Below are 20,463 nucleotides of genomic sequence, written 5' to 3' on the forward strand. Positions count from 1 at the left end.
AATCTTCAATAAGAACCTCTGAAGTTTTAAGAGTTCAGAAATCAATATTTGGTGGAATAACCCTGGTTTTTAATCACAGTTTTTTATGCATCTTGGCATCATGTTCTCCTCCACCAGTCTGACACACTGCTTTTGAATAACTTGTCACTAATATGCCATTCCTGGTGCAAAATTCTTTGTTTGATGGCTTGTAATCATCCTTCTTCCTCTTGATTATATTCAATACATATGATAGTGTATTATTTTCTGGTAATATTGGTCAGGTGAATGAAATCTGCAGATTTGTATTTAATATCTCTTTCATTTCATTCAAGCATTTTTTTTAATATTCATAGAAAAATAGATGAAGAAGACTATAGAGGGTACAGTATAGAGCACACAACCAACACAGAGTTACTATAGCAGCACAGAAAATGATACTTGTTCTTACCGCCTACAACACAGAGACCAGTTTATCATAATATATGATCTAATGGTTTACAGAAGGTAGCCCAGAGGGAATGACTACACACTGATGGTGACTGTCAAAAAAATGGGGACACACCTAGTATGCAAATAGATTGTGCCAGAAGCCAATGGAAAAGAAACTACCAATGGGAACAGACTAAACTCAAAGATCTCAGTTTAAATGTATGTGTATCCAAAATTGGAGAGCTCAAATGTTCAGCTCTGTTTTTAACATAAAACGGGCTTAATTTAATTAAGTTCAGATAAATTGTGGGTATAGAGTGTACCACTTAAAGGGTTGATATAATATATAATAAAACCTACCATGCAAATGATATACTGTTCTATAAAAGGGGTATAATTACAAAATCAGCAGGGGTTTAAATAAATATATTTCCCCCACTATATGTAGTCTAAATATTAGCTAATATACCTAACCCTGGGTATATACACTACTATAATATTGAAAAAGAGAGAGAGAGAAAGAAAGAGAATGTGTATGGAGTGTGAGAATGTGTGGAAGACTATGGCGTATAGAGAAAGGTAGATTACTGTATGTGTGGGGGTGGGAGGGTGGTTGGTGGTGGGTGGGGGTCTGTGCACACACAGGAGCAGGGATCAGAATCAGTCAGGGATTAAGTTGCTGTGTGTCACACGTCACTGTCCTTAGCTTCCTTCTGTGTACTCGCACAATTTTAAATTATTTAAATTATAAAAAAGATTCCAACAGTGATTATTAGTGCACACATGAAACACATGAACATTCTGCAATATCTCAGTACTTTTAAATTGTAGGCTATCAGTGATACAAAGCTCTGCTTTTTTTTTGTCTCTGTTGAATCAGTGAGGTTGTTTCAGGTCTATGTAAGATGCGGCCTCTGAAAGGGAAGATTGGATTGGATTGGCGTCTGCCTCTAAAAATACCGTAGTACACAAGAGTTAATCTACTCACAGCACTGTGAGGGGCTCAGTTCCTCCTGCTCTGTCAACAAGGGATGGCGAGGGCTAAACGGCTCTGTGCGGACAACTGACATCCATACAGATTTCAGATTTATATGTAAAAGAAGAAGAAAAGTGGAATAATTAGCTTTAAAAGAGGGATTTCCTACTGAAAGGGTGTTGGTTTATCATATAATGGGTCAGGTACAAGGAGGTGAGGAGGACAGTGAAGTGGGCATCTCTCAGATTCAGGAGCTTTACAAGAAGTTTGCAGACGAGTGCCCCAGCGGAAAGCTGCACCTACACGAGTTCAAGAGGATTTTTGGAATAACGAGTGACTCGACCACAGAGGAATCTGCGTACATGGACAATCTGTTCAGATCATTTGATACTAATAACGTAAGTAATGCAACAGAGTGGTTAATGGGGTCTATAAAAGATCCACATTTGGTTCCATAAAGAACTTTGTGTGTAATAGAGATGTGTGAGTGTAAACTGATGTGTGAGTTAAACTGATATTTAACCCCAATGCTCTTTATCTACAATTCATTCAGGATAACACCATAGACTTCATGGAATACGTGGCTGCCCTGCACCTGGTTCTCCGTGGTCGGCTTGAGGACAAACTGAGGTGGTCCTTCAAGGTTTACGACAGGGACGGGAATGGACGGCTGGACAAACATGAAGTGAAACAACTCATTAAGGTAATTTCTTCTCACTGCTGTGGTTGTAACATGCTGTTAATGCATCAATGATGTCCTTCCAACACCTTCTAATCATGTAGAATCACATATTATTGGGAAACCAGCTTATTCATTGTTTCCTCTGAGATCCTCTTTTATTCTATTTATCAATACTTCTTTAGACAGGGATTAGACAAGTTTTGTGTGTGTGTGGGGGGGGGGCATTTGCACATCTCTGTTAGCAACAAGGCCAGGCAATAGTTCAGCTTGCCAATGTATTAGATCAGGGAGCTCTCCATTGAGCTCCCAGGTCCCCCGCTATACTTGACAGCTTGGCACCACCCATTATTCTAGTAGGGCTGCAATTAATGATTATTTTGGTAGTCGACTAATCTGATGATCATTTTTTCGATTAGTTGATTAGTCAACGATTATTTCTGCCATGTCCTCCATCTCTAAAAACAACAGAAACAGCTGACCATGAGATTAAAAGGTATTTAAATGTCCACATGTTGTTTAAACATGAAGAATACTGATATTTAGTGAATAAATATGTAATCTGTTGTGTTTTTAGGCACTTTTGGAGATTCAGACCAAGTTTCTTCTGTCTCCAGCACTTTGTGTAATGCGGTACTGTTCCAAATTAACGATTAGTCAACAAATAAATTTGTTGTTGTCAAATTTAAATAATCGACATTATTGATTATATCGACTCATAGTTGCAGCCCTATATTCTAGCTGAAAGCATTCATTAATGAGGGGAGTCCACAAACCTTTGGACATAGGCTGTGCAGTTGTGTGGTTAACTAGGCTGTTCATGTTCATGCAGATATACTGTATCATACTCTTTAATTTAAAGGTAATGTGAAAGAACCAAATTTGGGGTGCAGCGATTCGTCAAGTAATTTAAGAATCTCGATAACAAAAAATGATCATGGAATTTTCTCTGCCTCGAGGAACATATATTTTTTTAAAGCTCAAAGCAAGGTATTTTACACAGACTTCTTTTATTGTTACACATGCAAAGGAAAAAGAAGTAGGAAGTAGTGTTGTAGTCTCGGTCTCGGGGTGAGGTGGACTCTGAGACTGTAGACAAGACCGGACGAGTCCGAGTTCTCTCTCTGAGGTGAAGTTCATTAGAAACTGAACCTTTTTTCTATTGTTACTGAATATCAACAATTTATTCAAACAGGCTGAATCAGCCCTTTTTCTCTATGTATCTGCACACTAATTGGCTAACAGCGGAAAAACAAGCTACTCCCGCTTTTGTCCAGTATCCAATCAAGGCACTTTTTATTTTGATGAGCTAAACTACACACTAATGTTACCGGAAAGTGAACTGAAGCTAACAAAGAGCTATCTAATATTAGCGGCAATCTAACTAACTTTCCTGAAAAGCTAGCTAAAATACTAATGCTACCGGGGAGAGAACTACCATTCGTGACGAGCTAGCTAACCTTAGCTAAATTACACACTAATGTTACAGGGAAAAGAACTAAGGCTAGTAACTAGCTAGCTATTTTTATTCTAAAATGTAAAAAACAAACACAATTTGCCCTCAAATAGCTCATCAAAAAGGTTAGCTAGCTCGTCACTAATGGTAGCTCTCTCTCCACGGTAGCATTAGTATTTTAATGCTACCGTAGAGAGAGCTACCATTAGTGACGAGCTAGCTAACCTTATTGATGAGCTATTTGAGGGCAAATTGTGTTTGTTTTTTACATTTTAGAATAAAAAGAATGGAATGTGAATTTTTTTTTTAAATCTTAATCTGGTCTCAGTATTGGACTTGGTCTCAGTTTTTTCTGGTCTTGGTCTTGACTCAGACTCGGCTCTAGCAATCTTGACTACAACACTAGTAGGAAGTTTGAGGAATGGGAGGATGGAAGAGGCGAGGGAAAATAATAATGACGTTTAACGTTTTACACAAAATCACTCCTTTTTGCACATTTTCTCAGCTTAGTAACTCAAGAATGCCTCAACACATGAGTATGAACCATATATATTTAGCTAAAAATATTTTTTCCTGAACTTTGATTCCAAATGGGTGAACGTGTGGAGGCGGGGCTGATGATGTCACTGATATTCTGGGTAGGGGGGGTCTCCTCTCAGACAGCTCAGAGACAAACTTAAAGGGGCACTAAAACCACCTGATTTTAGCTGCCTCCACCCTCAACTTAAATTTGAAAAAGGCTAAAAAATGGGAGGGGTAGTTTGGGAGGGGCACCGGGTGATGTATGGGTTTAGAGGTGGGGCTGATTGGTTGCAGCAGCAGCTGCGTGCCTCTGATAGAGGTGAGACGCAGATTATTGGACGTCAGCGAAAACATCATTCTCGCCTATTGGTATTCTAATAGTGCATTAATTCTGCACTTCTCAGCAGAGGAAACTTGTTCACACTGTGGAGATACACCAGCAGCTCATTTATGGCAACAGCAATGTTATTTTATTTTGTTTACTGTTGATGTAAAAGTTGGGGTTTTGCACTGCTGTGTGTAACCGGCTTACTTCTGCGTTGTGTTGTCATTAAAGAGTGCGGACACCTCAGCTCTGTTTCCAGCATTTATTTATCCAATTCCTGTATTAGAATGCACAGGACAGACAGGATTGAGTTATCAGGCATGCTCTTGCTCTCTTTCAGCTGCGCCTTCTCTAAGGATGGCCATTTTCAGAGAGCTTATCAATACAATTCAATTGTATAGAGTAATATACATATATGAATATAAAAAAAATAGTACATTATATTTAAAACAAAAACAATAATAAAAACAATATATATATATTTATATATAATAAACAGTATGCTAACCAGTATGATAATTACATATATATGACAATACAGCTCCCTTTAGCTCAACATACCTGTATTAGAATGCACAGGACAGACAGGATTGAGTTATCAGGCATGCTCTTGCTCTCTTTCAGCTGCGCCTGTTAAGCATCGTGTATTGGTTACGAAGCTAGCACATTACACAAACTTGTGCAGAAAAGTTACACTACTACTCTAAAATACACATATACGCTGCACCATCGGGATATCTTGTCATATTAACCAAAATAAGGATATAAAAGAACATAAAAAAACTTGCAGTGACTGGTTAGCATCTAGATTCTCATTTCTAATTAGCATTCCACCTTAACACAATTCGCGCCAAATCGGAGAATAAAACAGCCCAAAATACACATAAAACTGTGCTTTAACTTAAATTAAACAACAGGAACATGTTATTAAACAATTCATTGATTAAATTAGCCACTTGTATGTCGAATCTAGAACAGATAATGTAGTTTATGAGCACAAAATTACGGAGCTGCACCATAACATACCTTCTCTAAGGATGGCCATTTTCAGAGAGGACGAGATTTGGGAGAGCAGCTTACTTTTTCCCTTCGCCCATGCAGGAGCTGCAGAGACTCCGCCCACATGGACATATTTTTAGTCAATTAAACTATATTTATTGGTTATATTTATGTATATAAATATTTTCCTATAAATAATTCGACCAAGAAAATAAATAAATTCAAAGAAATTTATAATAAAAAAATATTATGTAAAAAAAATAAATCCCATCTCTCAGTCCTCTGTGAAGTGCTCCAGCAACTGACAACTCAGAACAACTTTCAAAATAGAATCCCATCAAAGCAAAATAATCTAGTGGAACAACATCACACTGCCACATTCTCCCCCACTGTTTTACGCTAGATTATGAACAACTATTCTGCAATATTCTTAATAAAATAATTTCAACTATATACAATTATAGAAACTGCTTGTTTTTTTTTTTCTCTTGTTCCATAAACAAACAAAATAAATAAAAAAAAAAATACTTGCACAATTCAACAAACCTAGGATGTAGACCCATTAAATGAAACCAAAAATGGTCATTCAGTTTTGAAACTATCCCATGAAGGATTAAGACAACCTGGAGGTAGCTAGGCTCCAAACTGACTATAGAGAACAATGCCGTGTACACAGTTTTAAACATAGGCTACAACACTAGGTTTCATTACGTGCCTAATATGTTAGACACTACAGTCTGAAAAAGACTTTTCCTCCCCAAAGATCACTCTAAGTAGGTTTCAGTATAAACCAAAATAAAACACTTAAATATCCTATCAGTGAGAATGTACTATTTGCCTAATGCGTTGTGCAGACATAGTTTGAATAAGCCTATTCACTGGTCTGACAATTCTTCCTAGTCTTGTGCGAAACCTATCTGCTTGGGTAATCTCAAGAGAATCTGCAATGGACTCTGGAACGTCTAAAGGCAAAGTATCTGAAAGTGGCACTGTGGTCACCACATTTTTACTGGGCAAGGTGCTCTGCGAAGTTGTTTCAGAATGGGCAGTGACACCAGGGTCTGGAGGCTGATCCTGAGAAGTGCTTTTAGGCGAGGTGGAGACTGTGTCATCTAGACCTGCAGCTTGATCATCTTGAACACTCTCTCGCTGTGTTCTCGTTCCATCATCACAGTCAGAACTGTCTCTCTCTCTCTCCTCACACCAGGTCTCTGCATCATCACTCATTCCTACCTCAGAGGTGTCATTCAAATCAGCAACCCACTGGGTTGTTCTGTCATCACACTGATCAGTTTTCTCATCATCCATTGATATGTCTTCACTGATAGTGTCTGTAGTACAAGAGATTTGACTTTCAGACTCGCCCCAAGAAGGTACAGGTAGAAAATTGACAGGCAACAATAAATTTCGATGGACAGTTTTTATCCTCCCTGTAGCAGGACTACGGATTCTGTAAATGTTCAATGAGTCATTCTTGCCCACCACCACATAAACTGTGCTCTCCCACCGATCAGCTAGTTTCTTTTTGCCTCTCTCGCCTTTATTCGCCAGGAGAACTCGATCTCCTATCTCCAAAACCTGACCTTTACAATGGCGATTGTAATTTTCAGCCTGTTTACTCTGTTGTTGTTCTGCATGATGCTGTGCCAGTGACATTGCTTCCCGGAGATCTTTCCCCAAAGACTGGACATACTTATCCACGTCAACTGTGATATCATCCACAATGACACTCTCAAACATGACATCAACTGGTAGGCGAGGAGTGCGACCAAACATCAGAAAGAAGGGAGGGAAGCCAGTGGTTTCATGCACAGTGCAATTATATGCAAAAGTGAGAGTATTCAGCAACTGTGGCCATTTGACCTTGGACCTGGGTGGGAGCGTCCGAATCATAGTGCCCAACGTTCTGTTAAAACGTTCTGCCTGGCCATTACCACTGGGGTGGTACGGGGTGGTGTGGGATTTGCTGACTCCTGCAAGCTGTAATAATTCTGCAATGAGAGAGCTTTCAAAGTTTGCACCCCTGTCAGAGTGTAGGCGTCTTGGGAAGCCATATACGCAGAAAAAATTATTCCACAGTATTCGAGCCACTGTCTTTGCAGACTGATTCGGACAGGGATATGCACAAGAGAGCCTCGTGAAATGATCAGTTATCACAAGTACATCAATAGATTTGTTATGCGCATCCTCCGCAGTCCAAAAGTCAATACACACTAACTCTAAGGGGGCAGTAGTTGTCACAGACACGAGTGGTGCCCTAGCTTCTGGTTCTGGTCTCTTGCCAAGAATGCACCTCTTGCAGTGTGAAACATACTCTTTGACGTCTTTCTCAATGGAAGCCCAGTAAAATCTTTGTCTCCCAAGCCACAGAGTGCGTTGTTGCCCTTGATGACCAGCCTCGTCATGTATCCCCTTCATTACATGATTTCTCAGAGCTGCTGGGACCACATACTGAAACATTTTCTTCTTAGATGATGGGTGTTTCGACAGACGATACAAAATACCCAGGCGCAATGTAAGTTTTCCCCACTGCCTCAGAGTACACATAGTTTCCCTGGACTCATGAACCCTCTCTCTCCTGGATGGTCGCCTCCCTCTCTCAACATAGAACTTCACCCTGCTAATGACAGGGTCTTGACTTTGCTTCTCAAGTAATTCCTCATGTGAAAAGACAGGAAGTGGAGATGGTTCTGATGCCACCAGTTCGGCCAGATGCTGTACGTGACACATAGCTCTAAGGTTAGCGCCTTCCTTCCACTGACAGTGAGAAAGTAATACTGCAGACACTTCTTCTTGTGACAGTCTTCCAGCAGTGTTGCCATTCACTAGCTTAGACTCTGGATCGTCTGTAATGCCGCAGGCAGAAGCTCTAGAAATTCTTTCGACTTCAGGGAGCTCACAGGACAACCGAAACATGTCTTGAACCTCATCCTCCTTTAAGCTTTCTGCTTCATGTAGCAGCACGTCATAGGGAGTTCTGGTCAATCTGCTCATGATTCGTGGTTTCACAAATGGCTCTCTGCTTAGAGCGTCTGCAACAACATTCTTAGCTCCAGAAATGTACTGAATATCAAAATCAAAGGGAGCTAGTTTTGCCACCCATCTTTGCTCACAAGCATCAAGTCTTGGTTTGGTTAGTATGTACTTGAGTGGATTATTGTCTGTCCACACAGTAAATCGGTGTCCACGCAACCAGTGACTGAATTTGTCATGTATGGCCCACTTCATAGCCAGAAACTCCAGCCTGTGTGCTGGATACTTTGACTGTGCGTGATTCAGAGACTTGCTGGCATAAGCTATAGGTCTTGCTGTGTCACAACCTTCCTGAAGCTGAGAAAGTACAGCTCCAAGGCCACGAGTGGAAGCATCAACTGAAAGCAGAAATGGCTTTGAAAAGTCTGGATGTGCCAGCATGGCTTGGTTGATCAGAGCTTCTTTCAAGTTTTGTAGAGCTTGCTTACATTCAATGGTCCAGTCGGCTGGAGTGAGTTTGCGAGTCTGGGTACATTTCTTTGCACCTTTGCCTCTGCGAGGCTTTTTCTGACCAGTTGTCAGCTGAAACAGTGGCTTGGCTAGTGTGGAACAGTGCTCGATATAGTGCTGATAGTAGATAGCCATGCCTAAAAATGATCTTATCTTCTCAGCTGACGGGGTAACACCATCATTCTCCATGAGTTGTTGTTCTGTTATATTAACAATCGCTTCCACCTTAGCCGGGTCAGTAGCCACACCTTCTTTAGAAACTATGTGACCTAAAAATTTGACTTTTCTTCTCAGAAACTGACATTTAGATGGGGACAATTTTAAATTGTGTTCTCTGAGGCGTTGAAACACCATCTCAAGTCTCTGCAGGCTTTCCTCTTCAGACCTAGCGAACACTAGCAAATCATCTAGATAGCAGAGAAGACTCAAAAAATTCTGGTCACCAAATATGGTCAACATCATTCTCATGAAGGTGGCTGGACTGTTACATAAACCTTGAGCTAAACGATTATACTCATGTAACCCTAGTGGTGATGAGAACGCTGTGTATTTCTTGTCTTCTTCGTGTAATGGGACATTGTAGTACCCAGCTGTCAGATCCATAGTGCTAAAGAATGCATTACCCCCCAAGGCAGCAAGAACATCAGCTTGGTGTGGAAGAGGGTGTGCGTCCTTCACAGTACGTGCGTTTAACCACCTGAAGTCCGTACAAATCCTCAAATCCCCATTCTTTTTCCACACTAATACTAGCGGCGACGCAAACTCACTACTGGACTTCCTAATGATGTCTCTTTCCTCCATTTCATCCAAGGTTTGTCGAAGTTTATGATAGTGAGCTGGGGACAGCCTCCGATATGGGAGTCGAAATGGTCTATCATCAGTCAGGCGTATTCTATGACAAAATCCACGCACTTCTCCACAATCAAGACTATGCCTGGAAAAGACATCATCATACTTGGCAATCAGGTCAACGAGTTCACGTTTCCAGCATGGAGACACTTCACAGTCTTCAACATTTATGTCCTGAAGTCCAAGGCTGGTCAACTTACTGTCGTGACTGGTTCTCACATCTCTAACTGAGCTTTTAGCTGTCAGGCTTCCCTCTGAACTCTGACATCTCACAACTCCCACATTCTGATGAGTAGAGCCCACTTTGATGCTTTCAAAATCCTCCAGAGCAATACAAGGAAAAACATCAGCCACTTTTGCATTTCTTCTTAAAGTGACCTCAGCTGTTGTTGGATTCACTATTTTTACTGGGAGCCACCCATCTCCCCAAAGTGGTGAAATGACTCTCCCCACTAGTATGTTACGATGCACACAACGGGATGTGGTAGGTTCTATTACAACAGTGCTGCCAATGGAGAGTGTGGAGCTAGGCGGTAAACGTGCCCATACAAGGTGTTCACTCATGGGCTTCAGAGTCACAGCACTTTTCAGTTTTACGGTCCCAATCTTGTCTGGAATAGTGTCTCCCCTCCATCTCTCAAGGTTGGATAACAGGCGTAGGAACTGGGTGTTGGCAGACTGAGAAGAAGAGTCAGGTTGACTCATGACTCTCCAGTAACCATCATTTGTCTTGAATTGTTTGATCAGAGGTTTTAGGACATTAGTGCCTAGGATTAACTGGTCAACTTGTCCATCTACGATGAGAACGGGGACAACAAAGCTAAATCCGTAAAGCTCAAGCTGTAAGTTACAGATACCCTCTGGTTTAGTCTGTTTCCCCCCACAACCCACTAGGACAACATCTGAGGCAGATAAATACTCTTCATCCAGTAAACCTGCACTCCTTAGCTGAGGGATGACATCTGCACGTATTGTAGTTGCCATTGACCCACTGTCTAACATGCCTTGCATTTCAAATTCCCCTTGGACTAACACTGAGGTATAGAACAAATCGTCACTCTGTGCTGTTTTTAATGAGTTTTGAAAAATAACTGTCTTGTCTTTTGATACTGTTTCACAACAGTAAGAGTAAACAGATTCCATGTCATCAGTGGAGGTGTTGTTGATGGGCCCCATATTTACCTCCTCTAACACAGGGCTCTCTAGTTTTCCTGGGTCTGTCCAGCATGTTTTGAAGTGGCAGGCTTGCCGGCATCTGCTACACAGTTATAGCTGACATGTTCTGGAGAAAAGCATTTGAAACAGAGCTTGTACATTCGGCAGTGAACATTGGTGGTGTGTTCTGAACTGCTACATACTCTGCACTGTCGAGGTCTTTTGGTAGGAGTAGGAGTGTGGCGAGCTGACTGAGAATTACTCACAAGAGCTTTTTCCAACATATTCAGAACTTTGTCGAGGGTGGTCGTTTCTGCAACACAGGACACTTGCTCTATCTCACAGCTGTGACTGTTGTGAGATGAATTAGTCTGAATGTGGTCTCTGCTCACTTTAGAATCTTCTGATACTCCCATAACATTTAGCTTTAGGTGACACTTTTTAGTCTTTCGCTCCCTCAGGAACTCATCCAAGTGCTCTTGTACTTCGCTGGCAGTCCAAGACCGCAGAGCTTTGCTTTTGAACACCAGAGACAGGTCTTTGTCTGGACAGTTTTGAATGAACATAACTGCTAGTTCCATGCTTCGATTAAACATAGCTCTCCCTTCACTTCTGAGACTTTGTTCAGCCACTTCTGCTGCTTTGTTCAACCTTACCCAATAATCTAACGGGTTTTCACTAGTGTATGGTGTAACAGCATAAAAATCAGCTAGAGGTAATCCAGAACTGACAGACTCACTGAAGTGCTGCCTCAAAATTGTAAAAACTGCATTTGCATCAACTACTCCTGAGTTATTGCTTATCCAGACCTTTGTTATGTCTCTTGCACGCCCCATGAGCCTATTCAGTATCTCTCCCACCAATTCTGAATTGGGGAGGTCTCTTTTGCTAAGGTAAGCTCTCATTAACTCCTCCCATTCATATATGGTGCACTTATCTGAGCTATCACCACGGAAGTACGGTGGTGTACTGACATCTGACTTAAGCACCAAATTAAGTTTAGATGCATCAATGACTGTGGTATTCAACTGATCAGAGTCAGAGGATGATGTGGTTGGTTCATGATGAGCCTGTGAGACTGGCTCCACATCTGAGCTACGTGACAGACTCGCTCTAATAGATTCACCAATCTCAGAACCTATTTGTTGAATTAAGTCAGTAATATGACTACCTGAAAAAGTCAGGTCAGATGTGTCTTTTACATGTGTACTATCAGGGCTAGTGGTGTATCTCCCACTTCTTGTGAACTCTGGGCTAGCAAGCATTACATTTCTCCCAGTGTGTGGTGTTGAAAATAAAAACCCTCTGCCCCTCCCAACACTCAAATGGCTGAGATCCTCACTTTCCCCATAACCTCTGATGCCTTCCATGCTAATTAAAATGCAATTTATTCTAGTCTCAAAAAAAAAATTACTACTAAAGAAACCACTTTTTAGATAATTATAAAATAAGAAAAATATATATATATATTCTGCTCAGAAAAAAAATTAGTAACCCAAAATGTCCTTTTGATATATTTCAAACCGGCACTTCACGAGGTTTCTTGTGGAGCAGGGGTCCTTATCTGTTCAGCTCGAGTCATCTGCAGCGCAGTCATCACTCCGCAGCGCACACGGTGGTCTGCAACCAGCGAACCAATCATCGGCCACGGGCACGGTACCACTTTTTGTAACCGGCTTACTTCTGCGTTGTGTTGTCATTAAAGAGTGCGGACACCTCAGCTCTGTTTCCAGCATTTATTTATCCAATTCCTGTATTAGAATGCACAGGACAGACAGGATTGAGTTATCAGGCATGCTCTTGCTCTCTTTCAGCTGCGCCTTCTCTAAGGATGGCCATTTTCAGAGAGCTTATCAATACAATTCAATTGTATAGAGTAATATACATATATGAATATAAAAAAAACAATAATAAAAACAATATATATATTTATATATAATAAACAGTATGCTAACCAGTATGATAATTACATATATATGACAATACAGCTCCCTTTAGCTCAACATACCTGTATTAGAATGCACAGGACAGACAGGATTGAGTTATCAGGCATGCTCTTGCTCTCTTTCAGCTGCGCCTGTTAAGCATCGTGTATTGGTTACGAAGCTAGCACATTACACAAACTTGTGCAGAAAAGTTACACTACTACTCTAAAATACACATATACGCTGCACCATCGGGATATCTTGTCATATTAACCAAAATAAGGATATAAAAGAACATAAAAAAACTTGCAGTGACTGGTTAGCATCTAGATTCTCATTTCTAATTAGCATTCCACCTTAACACAATTCGCGCCAAATCGGAGAATAAAACAGCCCAAAATACACATAAAACTGTGCTTTAACTTAAATTAAACAACAGGAACATGTTATTAAACAATTCATTGATTAAATTAGCCACTTGTATGTCGAATCTAGAACAGATAATGTAGTTTATGAGCACAAAATTACGGAGCTGCACCATAACATACCTTCTCTAAGGATGGCCATTTTCAGAGAGGACGAGATTTGGGAGAGCAGCTTACTTTTTCCCTTCGCCCATGCAGGAGCTGCAGAGACTCCGCCCACATGGACATATTTTTAGTCAATTAAACTATATTTATTGGTTATATTTATGTATATAAATATTTTCCTATAAATAATTCGACCAAGAAAATAAATAAATTCAAAGAAATTTATAATAAAAAAATATTATGTAAAAAAAATAAATCCCATCTCTCAGTCCTCTGTGAAGTGCTCCAGCAACTGACAACTCAGAACAACTTTCAAAATAAAATCCCATCAAAGCAAAATAATCTAGTGGAACAACATCACACTGCCACATGTGCATCCTTGTGTGGGTAAAGAGCAGGGGTGTACACATGTTGAGCTCTCGTGGCACTCCTGTGTTGACAGATAGTAATGAATGCCTGATAATTGACTGCTGTTAGGGTTTTAATCAGTCAGTGGCGCACCTGTGTTTTCTGTCGCTAAGATAGCAATACACCAGAAATTTACCTGAACACATGCCCATCGGTGTAGACATATTCACAAGCACCCTCACAGTTTAAGTGGTACAGTACAAGGCAGGAAAATAGAATGTTTGCGGGGTGTAAGATAGCAATGAACTGTTTGTTACAGTTTATTGTCATGCACAATGTAAATTTAAGAAATAAGACATATATGAAAGGGGAATTTTATTGGCCATTCATCTTATTTTCTCCAAGCAAAGATGTGTTTTATCCGATTACTCGATTAATTTTCTGTAGAATATCCGATAACTAAAATATTTGATATCTGCAGCCCTAAGAATTGGTAAACTGGTATACTGGAAACAGTTACCTTATATGAAGCTTCAGCAAACCTTTAAAATGCTCTTCACCCACAATGGCTCCTGTCTAAACAGGATGAAGGGAGTCGATGTCCCTGGCTGCCGTCTGGGGGCTTAAAGTGTTTACATTTCCTCTTTTAGGGCTTTAGATAAAGGGCAGGGTTAAGACATCATTAAGGTATTCTTATCAGTTGGAAGCAAGGAGGCACAGAGGCAGTCCGGGACAAAACCAGAGCAAGGAGGGTATTTAAGGGAACCGTCCATGTACACCAATAATATCAATGATATTTTGGAAGGTGAGGCAGGAACTAAAAATTATAAGACTGAGAGAACTACAGGAGAATGGACATAAACAAGGTCTGAGTCTTTATAAATATAAATGAACTGTATATTCACGAATATAGAGTGGATATATACGGGGGTTGGACAATGAAACTGAAAGACCTGTCATTTTAGTGTGGGAGGTTTCATGGCTAAATTAGAGCAGCCTGGTGATCAATCTTCATTAATTGCACATTATTGCACCAGTAAGAGCAGAGTGTGAAGGTTCAATTAGCAGGGTAAGAGCACAGTTCTGCTCTAAATATTGCAATGCACACAACATTATGGGAGACATACCAGAGTTCAAAAGAGGACAGATTGTTGGTGCACGTCTTGCTGGAGCATCTGTGACCAAGACATCAAGTCTTTGTGATGCATCAAGAGCCACGGTATCCAGGGTAATGTCAGCATACCACCAAGAAGGACCAACCACATCCAACAGGATTAACTGTGGACGCTGTAAGAGGAAGCTGTCTGAAAGGGATGTTCGGGTGCTAACCCGGATTGTATCCAAAAAACATAAAACCACGGCTGATCAAATCACGCAGAATTCAATGTGCACCTCAACTCTCCTGTTTCCACCAGAACTGTCCGTCACCACAATCAATTATTGTGCTCTAAAACCAGGTGTTTCAGTTTCATTGTCCAACCCCTGTAGCTGTATAAGGATTTGCATTATCATTCTATCATATTATCAGTAGGTCAGCATGAGGGTAAGTTTGTATCTTGGAATTGCCACTGTTGTTTACAGCAGGGAGTGCATGAGGAGGGATACACAAAATATCCAATTACAGAGCACACAGCACAGAACTGCAATACATTACATGCGCTAAAATACAAGAACAATTCCTTATTTGTTGTTGCTTCCAAAAAGAAGAATTTCACTTTCTTTTGTTGGAGTAACTGCCCAAAAAAGGCCTTCTACTAGACCTTATAGACATTATACCCACATTGCTGTGAGAATTTGATTGCATTATGCAGTGACAAGAGTGTTATTAAGTGTTATCATTTCTGCATTACAGTTAATAGATACATAAGGTAAAAACACTGTAGTTTACTGCTCGGCTCTCATGTTGTTTATTTTCCTCTGTCTAAATCCTTCTAAGAGTCTGAGTAAGAATACTGTTTTAACCAAAACAATACCCAATCAAATAACTTACCTAATTATAATAACTTACAGACTACAAAATCGAGCAAGCTCCACACAACAGGGGAAGAACAATTACCTAAAGATATGAGGACATGTGTGGATTACACGTCTAGATTACTGTGTATAAACAACTGTGTGTGTGGTTAACCACACATGTTTCTGTGAAATGGTTTGTAGATGGTACACTGAAAAAAAAAATGATGAGTAAAATTTACTTAAAAAAAGTTTTGCAACTTTCTGTATTTGTTTTTTTTAAGTTAATTTAATTTTAAAAAATTTAAGTAACTTCAACTCGGTTTCAAAACTTAAATGTTACACAGAGTAAATAAGTGAACTGAACTTCAGTCAATCCTTTAATTTATTAAACTTTACTTCATTTATTTTTACTGAATCAATCCTTTCTTTTAGTAAACTTTATTTCATTTATTTTTACTGAATCAATTCTTTCTTTTAGTAAACTGAAAGAATTGATTCAGTAAAAATAAATGAAGTAAAGTTTACTAAAAGAAAGGATTGACTGAAGTTCGGTTCAGTTATTTACTCTGTGTAACATTTAACTCTTGAAACCGAGTTGAAGTTACTTAAATTTATCTGAAATTAAATTGACTTAATAAAAGCAATATGCAGAAAGTTGCTAAACTTTTTTAAAGTAAATTTTACTCATATTTTTTTTTTCAGTGTGGCTTAAAAAGTTTGAGAACTACTGCACTGGAGAACACAGTTTCAAAAACCAAGAAGTTCAGTCAAATTTAAAAGAGTAACCACACTGTCCTGTTCATTCTTTCCACAGATCATCTATAAACTGCGGAGGCATGATCGTCAACAGGACCCTGAAAAACTCACCCCAGATCAGATCTGTGACCGGATATTTGAACTTATTGACGAAAATAATGATGGTAAGTAGATTAGCAGTTGATTAGTATTATAAGTAGTTGTAGATACAGTGGCTTGCAAAAGTATTCATACTCCTTAAACTTTTTCACATTTTGTTACCTTACAAACACAAATTTTAAATGTATTTTATTGAGATTGATAGTGATAAACAAGTGATATATAAACACAAAGTAGCATAAAATTATATGGGGAGCTGTGGCACCGAGTGGTCCAGCAGTCTAAAGCGCTGCCACTATGAGCGGGAGGTCGCAGGTTTGAACCCCCCCTCATACAGCTTTTCCGTCAAGCTGCCGGTGCTTAGAGGGAGCACAATTGGCCCTGCTCTCTCCGGGTGGGTACAGTAGATGGCACTCTTTCCCCACATCACTCCTAGGGGGATGTCTGCAGCACAGGGCATCTGTGAGCTGATGTATCAGAACCGAGTCGCTGCGCTTTCCTCCGGGCGTTAGCGCTGTGATGCTACTCGGCAACACTGCATCAGCAGCAGCTCAAAAAGAGGTGGAGTCTGACTTCACCTGTAACGGAGGAAACATGTGTTAGTCTTCACCCTCCTGGTGTGTTGGGGCATCACTAGTGATAGGGGAGTCCTAATGAGTGGGTTGGGTAATTGGCTGTGCAAAATTGGGGAGAAAATGGGAAAAATTTGAAATAAAAATTAAATTATACATTGTTTCAAATGTTTTTTAAAATAAAAATCTGAAAGTGTGACGTGTAAAAGTATTGAGCCCCCCTTTGAATTTGCCTTCAGAAGTCACTGAACAGAGTGCAGCTGTGTGCAATTTATTCTCAGTGTAAATACAGCTGTTCTGTGAAGGACTCAGTGTTTTTTTAAAGGAACACTAGTGAACAAACAGCATCATGAAGACCAAGCAACTCACCAGACAGCTCAGAGATAAAGTTGTGGAGAAGAAGTTTAAAGCAGGGTTAGATTATTAAAAACATATCCCACACTTTGATCATCCCAAGGAGCACTGTCTAACAATCCATCATCCAAAAATAGAAAATGTATTCTACACCTGCAAACCTACTAGGAGATGACAAGCAAGGAGTGCACTGGTCATCCAGCTCTCCATAGTTTTATATTTCAATAGAACACAAATAAAGTCGCTGACTAACAGTACCTTGTATTTAAGGCCACAAAGTCATAAAAGGCAGTTTCATAGTGAAGAACCCATTGTAAACAGAGATATGCATATAGTTGCTGTTTTTTTCTGTTTTAAACCATGTACCATTTCACAAATACAGCTCTGGAAAAATATGAGAGACCACTTAAAATCCATTCATGAATGAGTTTCTTTGATTTTACCAAATTAAAAATATCTGGAATTTAATCAAGAGAAAATTGGTGATCACAAGCCATCAAACCAAACTGAACTGCTTGGATTTTTGCACCAGGAGTAAAGCAGCATAAAGTTATCCAAAAGCAGTGTGTAAGACTGGTGGAGGAGAACATGATGCCAAGATGCATAAAATTAAAACTGTGATTAAAAATCACCAGGGTTATTCCACCAAATATTGATTTCTGAACTCTTAAAATGTTATTTATATGAACATGTTTTCTTTGAATTATTTGCATAGAAATATTATTTCAGCCATTTCTCATTTTCTGAAAATAAATGCTCTAAATGACAATATTTTTATTTGGAATTTGGGAGAATTGTTGTCTGTAGTTTATAGAATAAAACAACAATGTTCATTTTACTCAAACATAAACCTATAAATAGCAAAATCAGAGAAACTGATTCAGAAACTGAAGTGGTCTCTTAATTGTTCCATACATGTATAGAGACAAACTTGGGGGCAACATGAGTGACTTGTAGCCTGCTAATGTGAATACTGCTTCATTTGTGTACCAATTAGGCTTCTAAGTAGGAGTCTTCATAGTACAATCCTACAGAGGACCAGTCTTACCTTGAGTGCAGCCTAGGCTTTGAAACACAGCTATGTATTTTCTCAATTCTTCTTCAAGTACATGGCTGCCAGGTTGTGTGCATCATGTGTGTGTCTTATCGCTCATCTGGGCTCAACACTGGGATGCCTTCATCACAGAGTTAGGTTGCACTATATCAATGATCCAGCCTTGATTTGTGATTTTAGTGCGCGTTTATATTTGTTAATTATTTAAGTGAAGTAACCCAAATCAAAACTGTTTGCTCATTCTCACTCTCTAATACTGTACACTGATTCCTGTTCTTTGCTCTTGCAGGTCAGCTTTCACTACAGGAGTTTGTAGAAGGGGCTCAAAAAGACAAGTGGGTCATGGAGCAGCTCAGGCTTGACCTGCGACCCACAGGCTGGTTCATCGACCACCAGGCTAAAAATTCACCAACAAAGTCTTAGTCATGAACCCATGCTAACACAGACTCCGACTCCAACGCACATCTGAAGAAGTGGTTCTTCATTATTCGTCATCTACAGCAGGACAAGGTTACGCCAAGTCGTCCAATGTACTGTATTTCATATCCAGCAAATAAATGTTGCATGATTTGAGTAACACATCATGACAGAATGAACTGAACAGAAGCATCAGCTTCACTTCCTCCACATGGATATATATACTGTATTTATAAGCACATGAATGACAAAAAAGGTTTTGTGAGAAGGTTTTCAATCATAAAGGAATGTATTTAATCTGATCTTTGTTTCTGTATATGCTGTATATGCTTATTCATAAAGATCTGCGCCATCTATTATACCACAATATACTGTAATGATGTCTTGTAATTGTAAAATACAGCCTTACTTGTGAATGAATTATCTACCTGTGCAGCAGGAAATGTCTGGAGTTGTTTTTTTTTACAATCACAGACAACCCAACCATTACGAGACATAACAAATTTGGTTGCTTGGTCAGTCCATCACCTTTACCCTCAGCCTCTTTAATAAAGCAGCGGTCGTCTTAGAGGTGTGTTTGGGGTCATTATCATGCTAAAACTCTGCCCTGCCACCCTGTTTCAGTGTTTCACACAGTACATATTAGAGTTCATGTATCCCTCAATGAAATGCACAGTAACTCCCCATCACCTGCTGCTCTCATGCACTCAGCCCCAGACCATGGCATTCCCACCACCATGCTTAACTGTAGGCATGACACACTTATCTTTGTACTCTTCATCTGATTGCTGCCCCACATGCTTGAGACCATCTGAACCAAACAAATTAATCTTGATCTCATCAGACCATAGGACATGGGTCCAGCAATACATGTCCTTTGTTGACATGTCTTCAGCAAATTGTTTTTGGGCTTTCTTGTGTACAAACTTCAGAAGAGGCTACTGTCTGGGGTGACCGCCATGCAGACCAATTTAATGTAGTGTGCGGCATATGGTCTGAGCACTGACAGGCTGACCCCCACCTCTTCAATCTCTACAGAACTCCAGCACCCGGAGATTTATGAATAAGTACATTATGGACGTGGACATGTTGCTAAGCACGTGCACTCAGCTTCTTTGGATGACCAACGCAAGGTCTGTTCTGATTGGACCCTGCTCTTTTAAAACGCTGGATGATCTTGGCCACTGTGCTGCAGCTCAGTTTCAAGGTGTTGGCAATTTTCATATAGCCTTGGCCATCTTCATGTAGCGCAACAATTCATCTTTTAAGATCCTCAGAGTTCTTTGTCATGAGGTGCCATGTCAGAACTTTCAGTGATCAGTGTGAATGAGAGTGACTTGTATTGCAAATCTAAACACACCTGCTCCCTTTGCACACCTGAGACCTAGTAACACTAACGAGACACATGACATTTTGAAGGGAAAATGACAAACAGTGCTCAAGTGTAATCTCTTAGGGGTGTACTCACTTTTGTTGCGGGTGGTTTAGACATTAATGTCTGTATATTGAGTTATTTTGAGGGAAGGATAGATTTACACTGTTATATAAGCTGCACACAGACTACTTTTTATTGTGTCAAAGTGTCATTTTGTCAGTG

General features: G+C 39.9%; 1 protein-coding gene across 1 annotated transcript; it reads left to right on the top strand.

Moving 5' to 3' along the window:
* Nucleotides 1–1,436: 1,436 nt before the first annotated feature.
* LOC111197051 (guanylyl cyclase-activating protein 2-like) lies at nt 1,437–19,465 on the top strand. The gene is made up of 4 exons (XM_022686468.2): nt 1,437–1,785; nt 1,941–2,090; nt 16,429–16,534; nt 18,739–19,465. Exons 1-4 carry the CDS (start codon nt 1,582–1,584, stop codon nt 18,870–18,872), a joined length of 594 nt encoding a protein of 197 aa, XP_022542189.2. The 5' UTR covers nt 1,437–1,581; the 3' UTR covers nt 18,873–19,465.
* The last annotated feature ends 998 nt before the right edge of the window (nt 19,466–20,463 follow it).

The sequence above is a fragment of the Astyanax mexicanus genome, chromosome 9, assembly GCF_023375975.1.
Source record: "Astyanax mexicanus isolate ESR-SI-001 chromosome 9, AstMex3_surface, whole genome shotgun sequence".
Classification (NCBI taxonomy): Eukaryota; Metazoa; Chordata; class Actinopteri; order Characiformes; family Acestrorhamphidae; genus Astyanax; species Astyanax mexicanus.